Consider the following 17391-nt stretch of genomic DNA (forward strand, 5'->3'; position numbering starts at 1 on the left):
TGGCAGCTGCATTTGGGTCGCAGAAGGTCATGGCACGAATGTTACTCGGTGGAGCAAATCCCAGCAAACCTGAAGAAGATTTCCGTGTTAACTACGCCCATGTTCTTGTAATTTCTGCAGCGTACATGTCAAATAAGGAGCACAAGTTTGTCAAGATGTACAATAAATCATTAGAATACATAACTTTGTATGATAAACGTCGATTGCTGACTGCAGAAGATGTTTACGGGTTGAGGCCCCTTGAACTGGCGAGCAGACTTGGGGTGTTCGGCATGTTTGTCGCCATCCTGGAAACTGAGGGCGTCCGCATGGAAACAATCGCCAATGCTGGAGTTTTCGATCACGCCCTTTTTGATGTCACAGAATATGAAGATAGGTTAGAGAGGTTGCGCGTTCTGCATTCCCCCATGAGGTATTTAGCCCGGGCCAAAAAGGGACATTTAGACAGTTTGAAGGACAGCAATGCGTTGGAGTCGCCTGCCGTACAGGCGTGGATGGAATTGAAGTACCAACGGTGTAAACCCGTGCTTTATTTCTTGGCAGGAGTGCGATTATTCTATTTGATAGGACTTCTGATGGTAGACACCGTCGCTCGCAAGGTAATTGCGGGCACATCGGTGCTATCACTGTCATCGGCTATTTCCAATTCAACAGGAGCCGTTCGACCAACGAAATGCAACTTCGGTAATAAAAGCTTTGGCGCATGGGCCACATCAAACGATTCCTGCTTCTCTCACGGGAACTTCATACTAAGTTTTGCACTGTTGGTGATAATCCTCTGGATATCCATTTCTGAAGTGTGTTGTCACATTCTATCCTGGATTTACCATGCTTGTGACAAGGAAAGGAAAGAATCGCTCATGCCCATCTACAACAGAGATAAAAGTGACTTCATTTCGTACACTTGTTTCTATGACATCAACAACTTCATCATAGCTTCTCTCTTTTCCTCCATCTATATATCCATATTCCTAATCGACAGCCAGTCCGTTGTCCTGTACATTATCCGCACAACAAAAGGTCTTAGTTTGGGACTTTCCATAATCAGTATAATGAGTGTGGTGGAGCTGGTTAACGGGATACGGACCTTTGCGATATCGCTACAGAAAATGCTCTGGGTCTTGCTGCGTTTTCTATTCTTTCACTTAGGCATCAAAATCGTCTTTGCATTTTATTTCTATGATGCGTTAGGCGAATCGGAAGAGTACAATGATATCTTTGGTGACATATTCCACAGTTTCTATTCAGTATTCAAACTCGATTTAAATATGATAGACTTCGGCGAAAAGCCGCCATTTTATTTATGTTGCGTCCACATGGCATTTTTCTACTTATCAAGTATTCTGGTGATTAATTACCTGATAGCTGTGATGTCCGAGGCGCTCACTGGTAGCGACAGCGACAAGAAGATCATGGTCTCTTTACGTCTGCTCAACAGTGTGATCGCAGTTGAAGACAGCTACGGTGTTTGTTTTGCAAGGGCCAGCAGGGGGAAAGTGTTTAAGCTACTGGTCAGTCGAGATGCAAGGAAAAAGAAATACTAATAAACTCATAAAACCAAGAAGGAAGAATTTTCAGATTAACGATTTAAAATTTGAGGTTATTACAGTGGAGTATTACCTCTTGAGAGTATTGACTGAAAACTTCATTTCACTCGACGACGGCGATTTTGAAAAGTGCGGGGTTGAGCTGTGCATTTAGCCATATATATGCATTATGACTTATGACATGTATGAGGGGAGGTAATGGACCGAGTAACTCTGATGGTTCAGAATTGATAATGATCATGATCATGAAGTTTTAGAGCCGCGTTTTAGGTGATTATCCGCCTACATTAGAAATGAACCATCATTAAACATCTATGCAAAACAGTTATATCTGCTCATGAAATTGACGGAAATATCGGGAGAATATTGACTGTTGGATTCTTAATATGTCCGGATAAAATAAATTGGTGGTCCAGGTGTTAAAACATCTCCAGAACCAGAAACTGCACCAGAACCACTCGATATTTATATTATAGGCGCTTGGGAGAACACTGGACTATAGTATGCCAACACTATAACATGCACAAAATCGCATTCGACGACAGAAATCGTGATTCTATACAAGACGGCATCACCATGTTGATGACTGACCCGATTTCCATTCACTGGAACTTGCCGAATCACGTGTTTTAACCAGTAAATCACCAGGCTGTAAACCGATAATAAATGATGAAAAATGAAAAATGCCTCATCATCTTTTTACATCTCTCCAATGGTAAACCGGATTAATCATTCCCATGGCCTTATGCTCTTTTTTACTCGAAATTTTAAGGACTGTTGATGCGCCGGTAGGTTGTTGCATCAGAGCCGAATGTAGCATACACAACTAGTAGCCACCACAAGTCGACAGCTAACAACCAGGCATCGCCACCAGTCTGTTGTTATCGATCAGCGGTGTGAGTAACCAGCACCAAGCTCCATCAGAGCATCCTGACTCTCATGCGTTTGCGTCACGACTTTCGATCTCAAAACATTGCGGGTCAAGATGCATCAGAGGACGAGGCCCGAACTGCAGGAAGTTGAAAATTGATGATTGATCCATCAATATCAAGGTACGAATTTGTTTATAATTGTTATCCATCAATACCAAGCTCCATCAGAGCATCCTGACTCTCATGCGTTTGCGTCGCGACTATCGATCTCAAAACATTGCGGGTCAAGATGCATCAGAGAGGACGAGGCCCGAACTGCAGGAAGTTGAAAATTGCTGATTGATCCATCAATATCAAGGTACGAATTTGTTTATAATTGTTATCCCTCAATACCAAGCTCCATCATAGCATCCTGACTCTCATGCGTTTGCATCGCGACTATCGATCTCAAAACATTGCGGGTCAAGATGCATCAGAGAGGACGAGGCCCGAACTGCAGGAAGTTGAAAATTGCTGATTGATCCATCAATATCAAGGTAAGAATTTGTTTATAATTGTTATTCATGCTCTAAAATACATGTATGTACACTGAATATAACTCAAGACCATAAGCAAGAAAAGTGCAGAACTTCCTCGGGACAGACAAATGCTGTCCTTATTAGAGAGGACCTATAGTGTCTTGATGAAGTTAATAAATTCGTTATCAATTTGAAATTTGAAATTGAATTCGTTAGTTTCCCATTCTGTAAATAGGTAGTAAATACAAACTTCAACATTGCCATTGTGAAGACAGATATACAAATTACCAAGTTTCAGCAAATTCGTGTGCATTATATAACTGCACTGATGCATTGTGTATAACTGCATTTCTATTTTCCTGGACCACCAGTAATTACGAACCGAGTTTCCCTTTAAGCCTATACTGTACCAAGCTGCTAGAAAACGCAGCCACCATGCTGCAGGAAAAAGCAACCAAGTGTGTTCCTCTCGTTTCCGTCTGGGATGTGATTTTTCTTTGAAGCTTGTTGTGCTCGTATATACATTGATATCGTGATATACCTATAATTTCATACAATCAAAATAATGTAACCAGAGAACTGTCGCAGGTAGGGCCTTTCCAAGTAACTTGAATGAAATGTTATCGGACCCCTTCGGACGGCCTCATATATTATGATTTTACTTGACTATAAACCGTATGTGGAGTCAATGGATGTAATTGGCATGCTGGTGTGTGGTCGGAGACAGGTTCATATTAGCAATTAGAATACTTTTGTGCAGTTTAAAACGTTGCTTTGTACATGTCCCCTCGTGAAATTGCCCAGTGGGACCTTAGTGTAATGCCCGCAGCTTGGCAACCCTGCAAAGCCACATATATATCTAATTTGTGTGTCATGGCTGTTCAAGTTAAATGGAAGTTAATGAATTGAAATTTGGTGAATTATAAATGAATTTGTACGCTGTATCATCATCTGCACACCATTTGGGTGCGATAGGGAATCGAACAAATTGAAACTATGCTAGGCGTAGTTTTGAAAAAGTCCACCGTGTACGCAGGAGACGCGAAAAATTTCACGCGCCAGGAATTGCGCATTCAAAAATAACGAAATTAAACTAAAAGTTGAGAAAAAAATTCGGAAAACGTCAAACACTTTCAGAAAAAGAGTTTACTGGTGAAACGGGTGAAAAAGAATCAAGAGATAATCTGCCTTGATGGAATTCCCAATTGCAATTTCTAAAAAATCGCCATTCAGTAGAATGACAGATGAGCAATTCTAAAATTGTTTATTTGTTTAACTACTCTCTAGAGTAGTGAGCATGACAAGAATTTATATTTTATGGTGTTGATGTATATCATCAAGTATGTATGCTATCAGGGTACATATCGTAAAAGAGCTGAACAGTGTATACACTCTCATCGCTTCTGTGTAAACACAGCTTCGAACCTAACCCCGCTTCTGACCAACAAATATAATTTCTCATTGCTAGTCATTGTTTATGCAAATACATAGTTATGGGAACACATCGATTTTCAATATTTATCCTTGATGATTTATAGTATTTACTTGGTGAGCAGTAGACGATAATTCAGATACAAAGTGTGTTTATTTAATTGATAGGGTAGCGTTGGTAGTGTTTGTGATGTTGCACGATCAACAGTACTCGGTTTGGGACCCCAGCAGTAACTCCAACCCACCAGGAGACTCTTGGCAGTCTCTTTAATATGAAAAAAATGGTATCCATCCACGAAGGAACCAGATTTTTACATTGAACTGAGATTCATTCATCATCATGAGCAACAAAATAATAAGTCTTCTTCACAAATTAAGCCCGAGAACATAGTATTGATATCCTGCAAAATCAACCGCATTGCCTTGGATGTATACTTCGAAAATATCACCAGTTATTAAAGGAGAACTTACTTTGCTGAGGTGTGGTTTCTTTCAATACTGTGACGTAAGCGAACATTATTTACTGAAGTGATCTTCGGATATTGTGTAGAGACGTCGCGACGCAGTGCGAAGTAAAACCACTCTGCTCATATTGTCATGGTCAAAGGAAAGGTTGTCCCGACCAAATTACGAGCATAATGCCGCGCAAACCTTGCCATACGAGGTGCTCATCTTTTCGATGCACTGCCATGAGAGAAACCAATTACCGGTTGTTGCTTCAGCTACAAAAATCGAGTAATTAGAGTGACCACATTATTTAAACAACTCGCATGAGGAGCAACTCTATATTGCCTCCATTTACTCGGCCATCTTCAAAGTTGATCTGTCACTTTCGTACGCTCGTTTCCTTATGAAAGCTATTAACCTCTAGAAATTGTCTTTCAACAAAACGGCAATACATTTGGGGGGAATTGGTGGCATCATGACAGCTGAGTATACTTCAGTCCTGAACAGTTTTTCTATCAAAGATGGAAGGAACGCCGGATGTACCCCTACTTTCTTGAGCCACATCACAAGTTTAAAACATGTCTTGATTAAGTGAAGGAAATGGTCCCCGACTTCGCTTTACAAAATTGGCGCTGGAGCTAAAACTACTCAACCGAATTAAAGACATCTTGTCTAACTTTTTTCGGTTATCTTGTTGGGCTTTGGGTTCTTGCTGGTGGAAGTATCATGCTTGTCCTGCTCTTTTAATGAGGGGAGTGTCTGTATTTTCATCTGCACCTTTCGAAAATGTTATTAACTGTCCATTAGTAGTACCGTAGTGATTCTGCATGCTAATCTACCGGCGTTGTGCAGCGTATATATCCATTCTTCAAAAAGGATGACTTTAGGATCGATGTTCACCGTCATTAAAGTGGGCATGTGATTCTGCAGCATATTCATGAATGGACAACTCAGTGATAGGAGCCTGACATGGTGAAATATTATTTAATCGATCAGTGCAACTATCTTCCTTATATCTTTCAGGGTGAGAGCAGCCAGCCAGCGATAGGGCCCCCAAAAAATCTTCAACCGACTTCGATCATACAGGGAGAATCGGTCAACATGACTCGTCACGATGGCCTCCAAAATAGATACCGCTCTGAGCCATGGGACAACATGATGCCACTCACGGCATTCTCCGATTGGTTTGATATTTTGAAAAATGATGACGTTACTGGTTATGACAGCCTTATGGCTGCACTCAGTGAGCAGAAAGAGAAACTTGTAAATGGACATTTTGTGTACGCCAATGTCGGTGGAGGAGTGCATAAGACTAACAATTGGAGAAACATAAATTATTGCTCGGATTTTCGTCGGCCATTGATTCTTGCGGCCGCTTTCGGATCACGTGGTGTCTTTATGAAGTTGCTCCGAGATGGCGCTCCTGTCACTCAAGCCGAGGAGAATAGCTGTAACTGTATCCACGCCATGATAATAGCCACGGCGGAATATCGAGATAGGGAGGGTCAGATTCTAGGCACGTACTTAGACATCCGCAAAAATATCGAGTTAGAAAAATTGAGAGTTTTACTCTTTACTGAAGCCAACGATCATATGCGGCCTGTTGAGTTGGCAGTGAGGTTGGGTGCTTTCGGAATCTTTCGCGCAATAATGGAGACTGAAGGGGTGTATGAAAAACCGGCTGGGACAGTCGGGTTGACGAATTACGTAACGTACGATATGGATGTCTATGAGAACAACCGAAACTGGCGCCGGGAGATTCGGTCGCCATTACGCTTGCTTCGATACATGGAAAACGACCAGATGGCAAGCTTCATTGAGTACGGTGTCATTCAAATGCCAGTAATCAAGGCTTGGTCTCAGAGAAAGAAAATGCAAAGCTGGCCGTTCATCCTACTTTGGTTTGTTTGCAAGGTGGTGTTCCTCTTTTTCTACCTTCTAATCGACCCGCGCTCGTTCAAGGCAATGGCTCTAGGAGGTTGTGCAGTTATGCGAAACATCTCTTACCAGGACCACATACCACTGCACTGGGCATGCTCCGACAAATACGTGAAGCCCGGCCGAGATCCAAATATCATGTTAAAACTGCTGATGTATTTTACAGGATTTGCAATGCTTTTCTCCGTTATATTTCTCGTTCATGACTTACTGGAACTCTTCGTACGTTTACTGGATAAGGAATCGAGGTTACTGCGCAGAATTCCTCAACGAAGTTCGTACGTCGCCTACACCCGGTTTTACCGCATCTGCCAGATGGTTTTGTGCCTCAGCGGGGTACTGGGTGGTTGTTGGTTTTACTTGGTGAAAAATGCGTCTAGCACAAATGTCATACTTTACCTAAAGTCGATAAACCTTCCATTCATCCTTATGGGGGTATTGTACATCCTGGAACCATTACCAGTCTTTGGTTACTTTGCCATAACACTCCAAAGAATGATCACCGCAATGCTGAAATTCAGTGCCCTCCAGCTCCTTATTGAGCTCACCTTTACCATATTTTTCATGACGGCCGAAACGCACATGGCAGAATTCCAAACAGTGGACGATGGCCTCTACGCCATGTTCCTCTTGAGTCAGAATATTATCAGTTTCGGCGTCACGCCCGAGTGGTACATCAGAGTGGGACATTATCTGCATTATTTCATTGGGAATATCCTCCTAATGAATTATCTCATCGCGGTTATGTCCAGTCTCATTTGTAGTAACGACAATGAGAGGAAAGCCATTCAACTGATCAGAGTCCTTGATGTATGTTTCCTGGTGGAGGACCGCTATGCAAGATGGCTTTGGAAGCTGATGCGGAAATTCAAACATTACGATCATGTTGCAATAACAGTTGCAAAATAGACATTATGTTTGTGAGCCATTTTGACACTGTTAAACGTATCAAAGATAATACAACAATGGCAAATTACTGTCTGTTACTTGTTATGGGACACAAATCTTATTGCAAAATGTGGATTCAAGTCGCACAATTCGCACTTTTCTGAAATAGTTACCAACCATTCTTTGGATTTTCAATGTTTTTACAATAAAGCACTAGACTACTTACTAGGAGTATTTGCGATCTGAAGATATCTTTATTACAATAGAATAGTCATCTTTCATCCAGATCATGATTACCCCGGTAGTACCGGTACAGTCGTAACAGACGAACTATCTCCGAATCACCAAGAGACAAGATTTGAAACACAACAATACATTGTGAAGACACACATCAGGCAACTCCAGCTCCTCTGTTACTCTGATTAAGCATCATTCTGATAACCAGGAAATATTAATTCTTTCTCATCGTTTTTCATCTTTCAAACGACAGCAGTGACATACCTACATCTCATTCGAGAAGAAAGACCGATCAACTAACCATCCTCGACAGAAAATGATGCTAACTCAATAAATACAGACTTGATTTTTGTCTTTCAGGGAATTTTATTAGTACCGGTAATTGGTGTATCTGACCCTTCTAACGGGTCATTTTCAATTTAGTATACAATCTCTTGAGAGTATACTTTCAAGAAAATAAGTAAATTGTACATGTTCTAGTACTTCATTAATCATGGTAACACAGTTGTCTATTGATTCCCTTAGGCCTGAGGTGACAATTTACAGCATTGGCAGGAAATCATAATAAGCGCAACTCAAACCCTCAATAGGCACATTTTACAAAGCTTACGATCAACATAGTACACAACTAGTATAATACATGAAGTAAATTAGTTTTATTGACAGCAATTTTTTTAATACCCAGTTTCCTTGCACTACGAGTGTTGCATCAATGAATTTGCACAAGGCTTGATGAGATATAGACCGTCGTACTCAGTTATTTGTAGTGTCACAAAACCTCCCAGTCCCAAGTAAAAATGCATATTGAATTTACCAACGCCATTTATCTAACAATGTGAGATGAGAGTTAGAATGGAACTTCAAACTTCAACTATGCCCCCTCGTGGCCCAAGCATGAAGCTAACACACATGAATAAATAACACAATGTTAGCTTCATGGACCAAGTGGATGTGTTCAATTTAGGACACACATGTGCCCCCTGTAGGCCAAAGTGGATGTTCTACTTTCATGACACACTTATTGCAGTAGAAGGGTGGGACACCCTTACAGACCTACATCGTGCATCAGATATGATCAGGAATTTCTCCTTCACTTGCGCTGTCATCACTCAAGGCCAGCATGCTGAACTTGTTGCTCAAATTACATGATTTGTGGACTTGATTCTGCACTCCCTTGGAAGCTTTCTTCTTAATCCGCGCATCCCCACCCCCACTCGGACTGCCACTAGTGCCAGCCACGACATTCACCTTTCCTTTAGAGTCCTTTTTCTTCCCTTTTTTAGAGCCCTTTTTTCGTGTGGAGACAGTTGAATAGAAAACATCCTCATCAACTAGATTCAAACAGAACTGCATCCAATTATTGTAGATTTCTGTCAACTTAGTCCTGCGACCAAGCACCTCGGACACATAGAGGCATGGGTCCTTTCTTAAGGTCAGTTCTTTACAAAAAGCATACGCTACAGTTCCATTGTAGATTCTAGCTGGGTCAGGCTGGGGTACTGGGCGCAGTAGCAACTGGTTCAAATGCACAGCACTGAGAAGACAGGCATGCCATTGGGCAAACCCATGCACAACTTCAGCACACATACTATCATGGTGAGGGAGACGAACTGTTTTATCAATTCTAATCTTCGCTGCCTTGATTTCTTCAATACTACATGCATCAAAGATTTTACCTCGAAGATCATACATGTCACTTGAAAGTTCTAATTCAGTATCCAAATTACCACTAACTTCCTGCAGAGCAGGTTCGATAACTAACAGCTTTAAAACACTCACAAGCAAGCCCTGGAGATGTTCTTTTGTCACCTTAGGGTTTGAAGACCTCAACCAAACGACTGTACATGCCAGCACAAGACGAAGTTCATCTGGTATCTCTTCAAAGTCACACACTTTCAAGCCGAACGCATCAAACAGCACAGATGTACGAATTTCATTTGACAGATCTGGAATATTCTGCAGCAGAGGCACTGAATTACCGCCAGGCAAAACATAACATGGCTCAATGCAATGCTTGGTAAGTTTCTTTCCTATTCGGGTATACTCTTCAACATGAGTGGCACGAGTTGCCTTTGCTAACGAATCTGTCTCTGTTGGAATCTCTACCGGTAAATTGTCTTGTGCTTGTTCCTTCTTGAGCAGAATACCATATATAATGCGGCGAATTTCATACGCACACTGGTGGGCATTGACGACTTCCATATTTTCTACCTGACAAAGAGGTATAACACGATGCAACACCAAGACATTAAACAAACTCGAAGAAAGATTTCCGAGGCGAAATTCCCTCAGAAACCACACAGGCAAATCAATACCGTTGTAACTTTTTACATCACTGTCACATTCAGAAATTGCTGCCTTTCGATCCTCGAAGAAGTGCTGCAACTTTGAAACTATTTTTGTGTATGAATCTATGGATCGCAGAATTATCTTTTCAAAGTAGTCTCGGTCATCTTTTTTGAAATACTGCAAGATCGTTTCAACTGCTTCCTCAACCGAGTCCATATCTTCTAACCATATCAGTAAACCAGCCATTTTCGTATTTTTGGCCGGTACAGTGAATCTTTTCGACTTCACCCGAGGTAATTTGATATTGCTGAAGAAATTTTCAAATTTCCTCCCATCGACGAAGTCATTGCCAAGTAACGTTGCCAACAGTGGCACAAACTGTACATCACGACACTTGAAATGCTTGACGAATGTTTCTATCCTATAGATATGAGTGTCCAGGTATTTAGTGCCATCAGAGTTCTTTGAAACTTGGACTGTAAGATGGTCTAGCGGAATAAAACCACCATGGACATTAAATACAAAGAAATCGCTATCGTTACTGATGACCGGACAACCCCAATGATTCGCCAAAGCGGCCAACTCGTCATCTGCTTCAAAGTTACAGGTCATGTGAGATATATTTAGCTTTGCTAGAACATTCTTAAAGGTCACTTCTGCCAACACTGGCAAGATTTTCCCACTACCTCCGTGTGATATGAAACCAGCCAAATGGATTCGCTCCTGAGCACGACGTAAAGTCGTCCGCAGCTTTCTATCATCCTTTTCATAACCTCCGTCAAATACAATAACAGGCTTGACATCGCAGATGGAAAATGCGCTGAAGTAATGTTCAATGTTTTTAGCAAATTGATCATAGTTGCCACAGTATCGATGATTGATGTGGTATTCGTAATACAGGACATGCAGCAAATTGTATCCGTCAATAACAACTTGTGTCCCATGGAGTTTATACGGTTGAAACAGGGTGGGATTCATGTTGATGAATGTTGTCAGGCCAGGGATACCCATGATGCTGTTCAGATGGGACCTAGCGTAGAACTTCAAAGATGATAGACCTGAAATAACAAAGAGGACAATTCGTCATTGTCATTCTAGCATTAGCAATATGCCAGTTCTGACCATATCCTTGCAGCAGATGGGGTTGTCCAGAACTATAAACGTGGAGGCCTGGCAATGAAAATTTCTACCTGGTGCCTGGTGGGCTGGTCACTGTTCACTAAAAGATCGGTGAAACAAGTCGTCACAATTCATTTGGCATCATATGCAACTTGAATTGCAGCGGACGTCGCGGTTTAGCCTAGAAGCAGTGTCATCACTGGCGAAATCGACCAAAGTTTGTAAGGGACTGAGTTTCGTCCAAAAATAGATCTGTTCACACACATGACACAGCATTGCTGGTAGGCCGACACGTCGACAACGGACCACTCATTGTCGGACGTCAGTTCGCCAAGAAAAGGAAGGAATTGAAGGATTCATTGATTGGGATTGAAGGATTCATTGAACTCATCAACACATCATTAGTTTTCAGTGAAGTTCGACTCAATAAGTCCTTCTGAGACGCTTTATAAAGGACCACAATAATAATAACTCACACAACGGACGGAGTGAGTGTAATTCCCTGATGTAGGTCACGTGGTCAAGGTGCAGGAGTTCCTGGCTATCCGATTTAGCATCTCGTGCCGGAACGACATCAGCGCCTCTAGTGTCAAGATTGTAAATTTGCCATTCTTGATTTTGGCGACAAGGAAATATTGTCTCACTGGCCAGTTTAGAACTTGTATTCTAATAGGCCCATATCAGTCCGCGAGTGACGATTTGATGGCAATGCTGTACACAAATCAATTTTTCTCAGGCAATCGGTATTGGAATGTTTTGAATTTTTACTATTATTTCGATAAAAGCCTCTTCACACACATATAAAATTTGGTGGGAATTAAAGCACCCTTGGTGTACTTTTTTCACCAACCTATATTCATTAAGATGTAGTACACAGACAGAATGTACACGCTGGCTAATAGAGGTCTCTGGCATGGCGCTTACTCGCGCAAGCGCGGCGCTAGTAATCGAACACTATTTACGATGTCCAAAATGGCTGTCAACGACAGGCGACAACAGGAAGCCTACGAACATATCAAAGCTGCGGAAAAATGGTAACGGTTTATGACCTCAGCTTTGGTGTACACCATGGCTTAAGTAGGGAGTATCAGAATAACATAAGTTGGGTTCCGTCCGTCTTGCCTATTTATAACAAGTGCCTGCCAAATTGAAAATTCTTTGAGGAAAAGACGCGTGGCGCCATCTGGTAGAATTGTGTGGAACTGAGATTATTAGTGGAAAAGTAGATTTTTTACATTACCATGATTACTAGACATAAATAAGGAAGGAAGTTAGGGCAGTTCATAAAAAGAAGAATAGAAAGTGTCTTTTCACAGTGTCATGATGTCACTGTGTGCCAATCGCATGAACTATTCTTCAGCAATGAAACGAGCACTCGGAGCGTAGGCAATGCCATGGCATTGGCATTGCCAGATGCCAGTACCACCTGGGGTCTGCAAAATAAACTATCTTTACAATAGGTTTTTACGGGCAATGACGCCAGACAATGCCTCTCGAGCCATTGTCTGGCATCTTTTACCGTGAAGGTCTATTGTAATGTAAAGCTTTCATTTTCTGCTGCACAATTAGTAAACTAAGTTTAGCACAGCAAAACAAAAAGGTTTTCTTGTTCATTGTTTTACTTTAACCTTTTTAAGCATGAAGACCGGGCTGTTCAAGTGGAGGCCAGATTTTGATGGCGCTGCAGCAGAATACTCAAAAGCAGGTAATATTTTTTAGATGGGATGTGGCAACTTAGGACTGGTCCGTATAATGGTACATTATTCTGCATCGCAATCTGAACTACATAATGTTCAAAATGGGGACGGGTTTAAAGTAATCGATAATTTTTGATAACATAGAAATTTGAGTGTAAGAAACATCACGCCACCAAATGCCAATATTTTCATGTTGGGAGAGAGGGAGGGTGTCAAATCCAATCCGAGCATCAGGTGGATTGTGATTGTAATGCACATTAATTTTCATGACCCACCCCTTACTTGTCTGCATTGTCATGTACCACTTCACTCTCATTTTCTTTTTCCAGCTGTTTGTTTCAAGAATGTCAAACTCACCGACAAGGCTATTGATGCCTACATGAAGGCTGCAGAAATGCAACGAGAGAATAAGTCGTATCCTTTAAAACAAACACAGGATACCCTTAGCCATTGTTTCTTTCCTAATGCTTCTATGACAGAATAAGTCGTATCCTTTTAAACAAACACAGGATACCCTTAGCCATTGTTTCTTTCCTAATGCTTCTATGACATCTTTGTCTTTACAATTGAGATGTTCAGTATGGGGCCGTCCATTTAGTATATACACACAAAAGTCAGGATTTTTACAGTGGTGCCCAAATTTTTGAACCCCCTGCCCCTACGGATGCATACAAATGGAATAGATGACCCCTGTGTCTATGTCTGGGGTACCTGACAACTGTGCTTAGTTGTTTGAGCAAGCAGAGAAAAGTGTTAACATTTATTAAAGCAATGAAAAGGCAAATGCATCTTTAGTCATTAGTACCTCACACCTTTTTCCTTAACAGAACTACAGATACTTCCATGCTGGGAAGTAAGTATCAATGAGAAGTTTCAATTTTCCTTCTCGATGATAAAGTTCAGACATCAAGTACGCATGTACATGAACAAGTTCATATGAGTTCTTATTCATGCGTACGAGTAACCGGGATACAAATCCAGAGATTTTGTTTCTGCGTCTGCTGATTCAAAATCTTCAGAGGAGTATTGATGCCAGCTTGAGCCATTGTAGTATAAATTCTTCAATGGATCTTTATTTTCGAATTGTTTTCTTTTGCGAGGTCTTTAGAGGCTGCAGCCATCATCTACAAAGACATGAAAAACATGGACAAGGCTGCTGAGTTATTTGACCAAGCTGGAACACTCTACCACGAGTCTGGGACCCCCGACACTGCTGGGTTAGCAATGGAAAAAATAGCGAAGTAAGAAATAATTTTGACAGCCGTGTATCTTTCTTTGTCTGAATATAAAGGCAAAGTTTTATTTCATTTGATTTAATTTTCACCAGTCTACTGGAGCACTTAATCCAGTTGAGATCATAGTCATATTGCTTGCTTGACCACTGTATGAGGCTCTTTAAGTCTAATCCCAAATAATTCTAACAATCAAATTCCTTGCAGGATCCTTGAGCAGTCACACCCAGATAGAGCAATATATTTCTACTCCAGAGCAGCAGACATTGCTGAGGTTTGTTGCTACATGTATTAGTTTTCACAGTCTTCTTTCTGTGCACAAGAGAATCACTTTTGATTTCGATAATAAGATTTGCTGTTGATAGGAGCTGTTGTTCTCAGTAAGTCTCAGCAGCTGCCACTCCCAACTTAAGATAGGTAGGAGTGCCAGATGGGAAGGACCTAACTGTAAACGGGGCTCATACAGGTCATTGAGTTGTGAAATTTTGAGTGTGTGGCGTTTATTAGTCCACACGAATTCTTGAACAAAACCACAGGTGACTCAGTGATCAACCTGCTTGTATACTTTGGTCATTTCTTCTTTCATGTCATTCCATTTTTCAGCTGGAAGACAAACACAGACAAGCCGCTGAATCAGTAGGAAAGATCGCGCGGTTGCATTTGAGGCTGCGGCGGTACGACGAAGCGCTAGAGGCATTGAAAAAAGAGATTTCACTGATGGCAGAATCAGAAAACTACCCTCAGACTCACAAACTGGTCGTGGCAATGGTCATGGTTCATCTCATACGGAGTGATTTTGTTGCAGCGGATAAGGTTTTTAACAGTGCAGCAACGTAAGTATGATCACCCAAAATGAATGATGTAAAGTGCCCAATTTTCAGGCCTTTTTTGCAATTAACAACCATTTACAGCATTATATTGACAAATTTGCCCTGCTGTTAAAGGATTTTTGCAGTGTCATTTTCTCATTGAAATAGAAGATAGGCATGTTATTGTTATTTCCGCATCTTGAAAGCCCACTGCGATCGTCATCAGTTAAAACTCATATCAATGACATCCATTTCAAAAATTCTTTTGTCTTTCTGATGCAGGTACCCTGGATTTGAGGACAGTGATGAGGCCTATGCTACTCGAGAGTTATTAGATGCATTTGATAATGAGGACCCAGAGACCATGACTGAGATTCTCAATAAGCCACTTTTCAAATACATGGAAAATGAGGTAAAATATTTTGCTTATAAGTCGAGCAATATGGTCTTTGATTATAGCAGGAATTAGTTACCTCAAATCCTGCAAATAAAGGTTTGAGATATTTTGGTTATCAGGTGCAAAATGTCAGAAAAAAATGTATGTTTTAAAGTACCGGGTATGATGAAATAGGGCATCAGAGGTGGCGATGGTTAGTCTAACCATCGGGGTGGGGATTCTCACCAGCCATACGTAGTCTCTTATTCTGGTGGAGCTGATAATCTCTATTTTTGTTCCAGTTCACCAAGCTGGCGCGAGCCCTCAGAATACCATCGGGAGGCAATGTGCATTTAGGTGCTGGACCCGGTGCAAAGGTGGTCACAACACCCGATGACGAGGATGACGAGTGTGATCTAAAATAATGCAAGACATATCCAATATATAACCTGAAATAGCATAGCATCAAAATATGGACGTATGACAGCACACATTGTTGACAAATGTGTGTGATCCTCCATCATTGGATGTCAAAAGTTATTCTGGGTTGATCCCCCACTCCAACAATGTCAACTTTGTGTTTCGAACAATTTGGGACCTCTTCTGTTGATGCCAGCCAGTTGTTGGCTGTGAATTTTAGCAGATGGAGGTACAGAAATCTTGGGGGCTCCCCCTTTCAGTAACATTGATTCATAGTGGAACATAGTGCATGGAAATATGTTGGTCAAAGTTGTTGTATATTTGTTAAGTTTCTGAAAGATACAAACTTCCTTGAATGTGTGCTTACATATGTGTTGTACCCAAGGCCTTCACTGGAAGCTTTATATTACACAGTCATATAAGTTAGGTATTGGTAGATAATGTATAGCAAAGTTCTAGTAAGTTAATGGTTGGAGACATTGATTTCTCAAGGTGCCCCTTACGCAAACATGAATCTATGCAAAATAGAAACACATTTCTCTATTTGTGAAATGCTGTCCTGGAAAAATGTTTGCATACACATTGTGATATGCATTCCATAGTCCACAGTATTGTTGCACTCAGACAAGTTCACAAACAGGTGTTAAATTCTTCTGAAATACATGTATGTTGTATAGCGTTAGTTTGAGCTGTAAATTTAAAGTGTACCATGTAGTGCATCTTTTTCAGGGCCCATATTCAAAAATGTTAGAAGAGTTTTTTTTCTTATGCATGTTGTACAATTAGTACTAGTTTACATGTAGAATAGAGAAGAATTTCTCTTGTAACCTAGGGATTGGACTACATGTATGCAGTCTATGTTGGTGTGATGATTGTGCAGTTCAGTTTATTATTTGATCAAGATAGGTTAGTTAATATTTTAAAGGAGGAGAAACGTTAGTAGTAGCTTGGGCAGTACTTCTGTAAAGTGATTCAGTTCCTGTGAAGGGTCAGCTATGTTCCGATATACATTCATAGATTCATACAAGGCCCAGATATGTACATATAAAAGATTATGGACTCCAAAGAGCTCCTGTGTAGGGTTGTCACTGCAGAATGATCTGCATCTCGGAACAGTTGAAAGGATAATGAGTCCATGTTCGCTACATCCAAGAACTGTCCTCTGTAATAAACTTCCTCAGTGCCGGCCCTGCATTATCGTGAAGCACCTTTGCTTTAAATTGACTGTCTTGGGTCATTACAATATATTGTTTAGCGGTGAGAAGGTGTCGGGGTATATGTAGATTTTCTTGTATCGCGTGTAAATATTGAGTTCACAATTTGCCTAATTTTGGCATTGATGTACATCGGTGTATAAATGTATATTTCTTATGTGGCCATGAATAAATTATGATATACAAATACGTGTAGAAAGGTTATGTTGATTTCTTACTTCAACTAATGAATTCAAACCTTGGCAAGTCATTAATGCAGTCATTCTTTGGATTCAAATGTACATTTAGCTTGTATCCTTCGGCTGATGAGAAGACATGAGATGGCTCGCAAAGTTTTTGAAATGACTTGTAAACTTC

The 17391-nt window shown here is 40.9% G+C and overlaps 3 protein-coding genes across 3 annotated transcripts; 2 read left to right on the forward strand and 1 right to left on the reverse strand.

Annotated features, from left to right (window-relative positions):
- The first annotated feature begins 2435 nt into the window (after nucleotides 1-2435).
- LOC135495503 (uncharacterized) lies at nucleotides 2436-7782 on the forward strand. Its single transcript, XM_064784222.1, has 2 exons — nucleotides 2436-2599; nucleotides 5839-7782. Exon 2 carries the CDS (start codon nucleotides 5917-5919, stop codon nucleotides 7660-7662), a length of 1746 nt encoding a protein of 581 aa, XP_064640292.1. The 5' UTR covers nucleotides 2436-2599; nucleotides 5839-5916; the 3' UTR covers nucleotides 7663-7782.
- A 179-nt stretch (nucleotides 7783-7961) lies between these two features.
- Nucleotides 7962-11853, reverse strand: LOC135495502 (protein asteroid homolog 1-like). Its single transcript, XM_064784221.1, has 2 exons — nucleotides 11763-11853; nucleotides 7962-11225 (listed from the first exon to the last, which is right to left on the reverse strand). The coding sequence occupies exon 2, from the start codon at nucleotides 11176-11178 to the stop codon at nucleotides 8944-8946; it is 2235 nt and encodes a 744-aa protein (XP_064640291.1). The 5' UTR covers nucleotides 11179-11225; nucleotides 11763-11853; the 3' UTR covers nucleotides 7962-8943.
- A 309-nt stretch (nucleotides 11854-12162) lies between these two features.
- LOC135495504 (gamma-soluble NSF attachment protein-like) lies at nucleotides 12163-17223 on the forward strand. Its single transcript, XM_064784223.1, has 9 exons — nucleotides 12163-12320; nucleotides 12924-12991; nucleotides 13313-13397; nucleotides 13819-13836; nucleotides 14084-14224; nucleotides 14423-14489; nucleotides 14819-15048; nucleotides 15307-15436; nucleotides 15703-17223. The coding sequence occupies exons 1-9, from the start codon at nucleotides 12169-12171 to the stop codon at nucleotides 15823-15825; spliced, it is 1014 nt and encodes a 337-aa protein (XP_064640293.1). The 5' UTR covers nucleotides 12163-12168; the 3' UTR covers nucleotides 15826-17223.
- The last annotated feature ends 168 nt before the right edge of the window (nucleotides 17224-17391 follow it).

Source organism: Lineus longissimus, chromosome 11 (assembly GCF_910592395.1).
Source record: "Lineus longissimus chromosome 11, tnLinLong1.2, whole genome shotgun sequence".
NCBI classification, from domain to species: domain Eukaryota; kingdom Metazoa; phylum Nemertea; class Pilidiophora; order Heteronemertea; family Lineidae; genus Lineus; species Lineus longissimus.

Coding starts and splice junctions, on each gene's coding strand:
- LOC135495503 (XM_064784222.1), top strand. CDS start 5,917: ATGACTCGTCACGATGGCCTCCAAAATAGATACCGCTCTGAGCCATGG.
- LOC135495502 (XM_064784221.1), bottom strand. CDS start 11,178: ATGGGTATCCCTGGCCTGACAACATTCATCAACATGAATCCCACCCTG.
- LOC135495504 (XM_064784223.1), top strand. CDS start 12,169: ATGTACACGCTGGCTAATAGAGGTCTCTGGCATGGCGCTTACTCGCGC. Junction 12,321..12,923: donor ATCAAAGCTGCGGAAAAATG/GTAACGGTTTAT, acceptor AACCTTTTTAAG/CATGAAGACCGGGCTGTTCA. Junction 15,049..15,306: donor GTTTTTAACAGTGCAGCAAC/GTAAGTATGATC, acceptor TTTCTGATGCAG/GTACCCTGGATTTGAGGACA.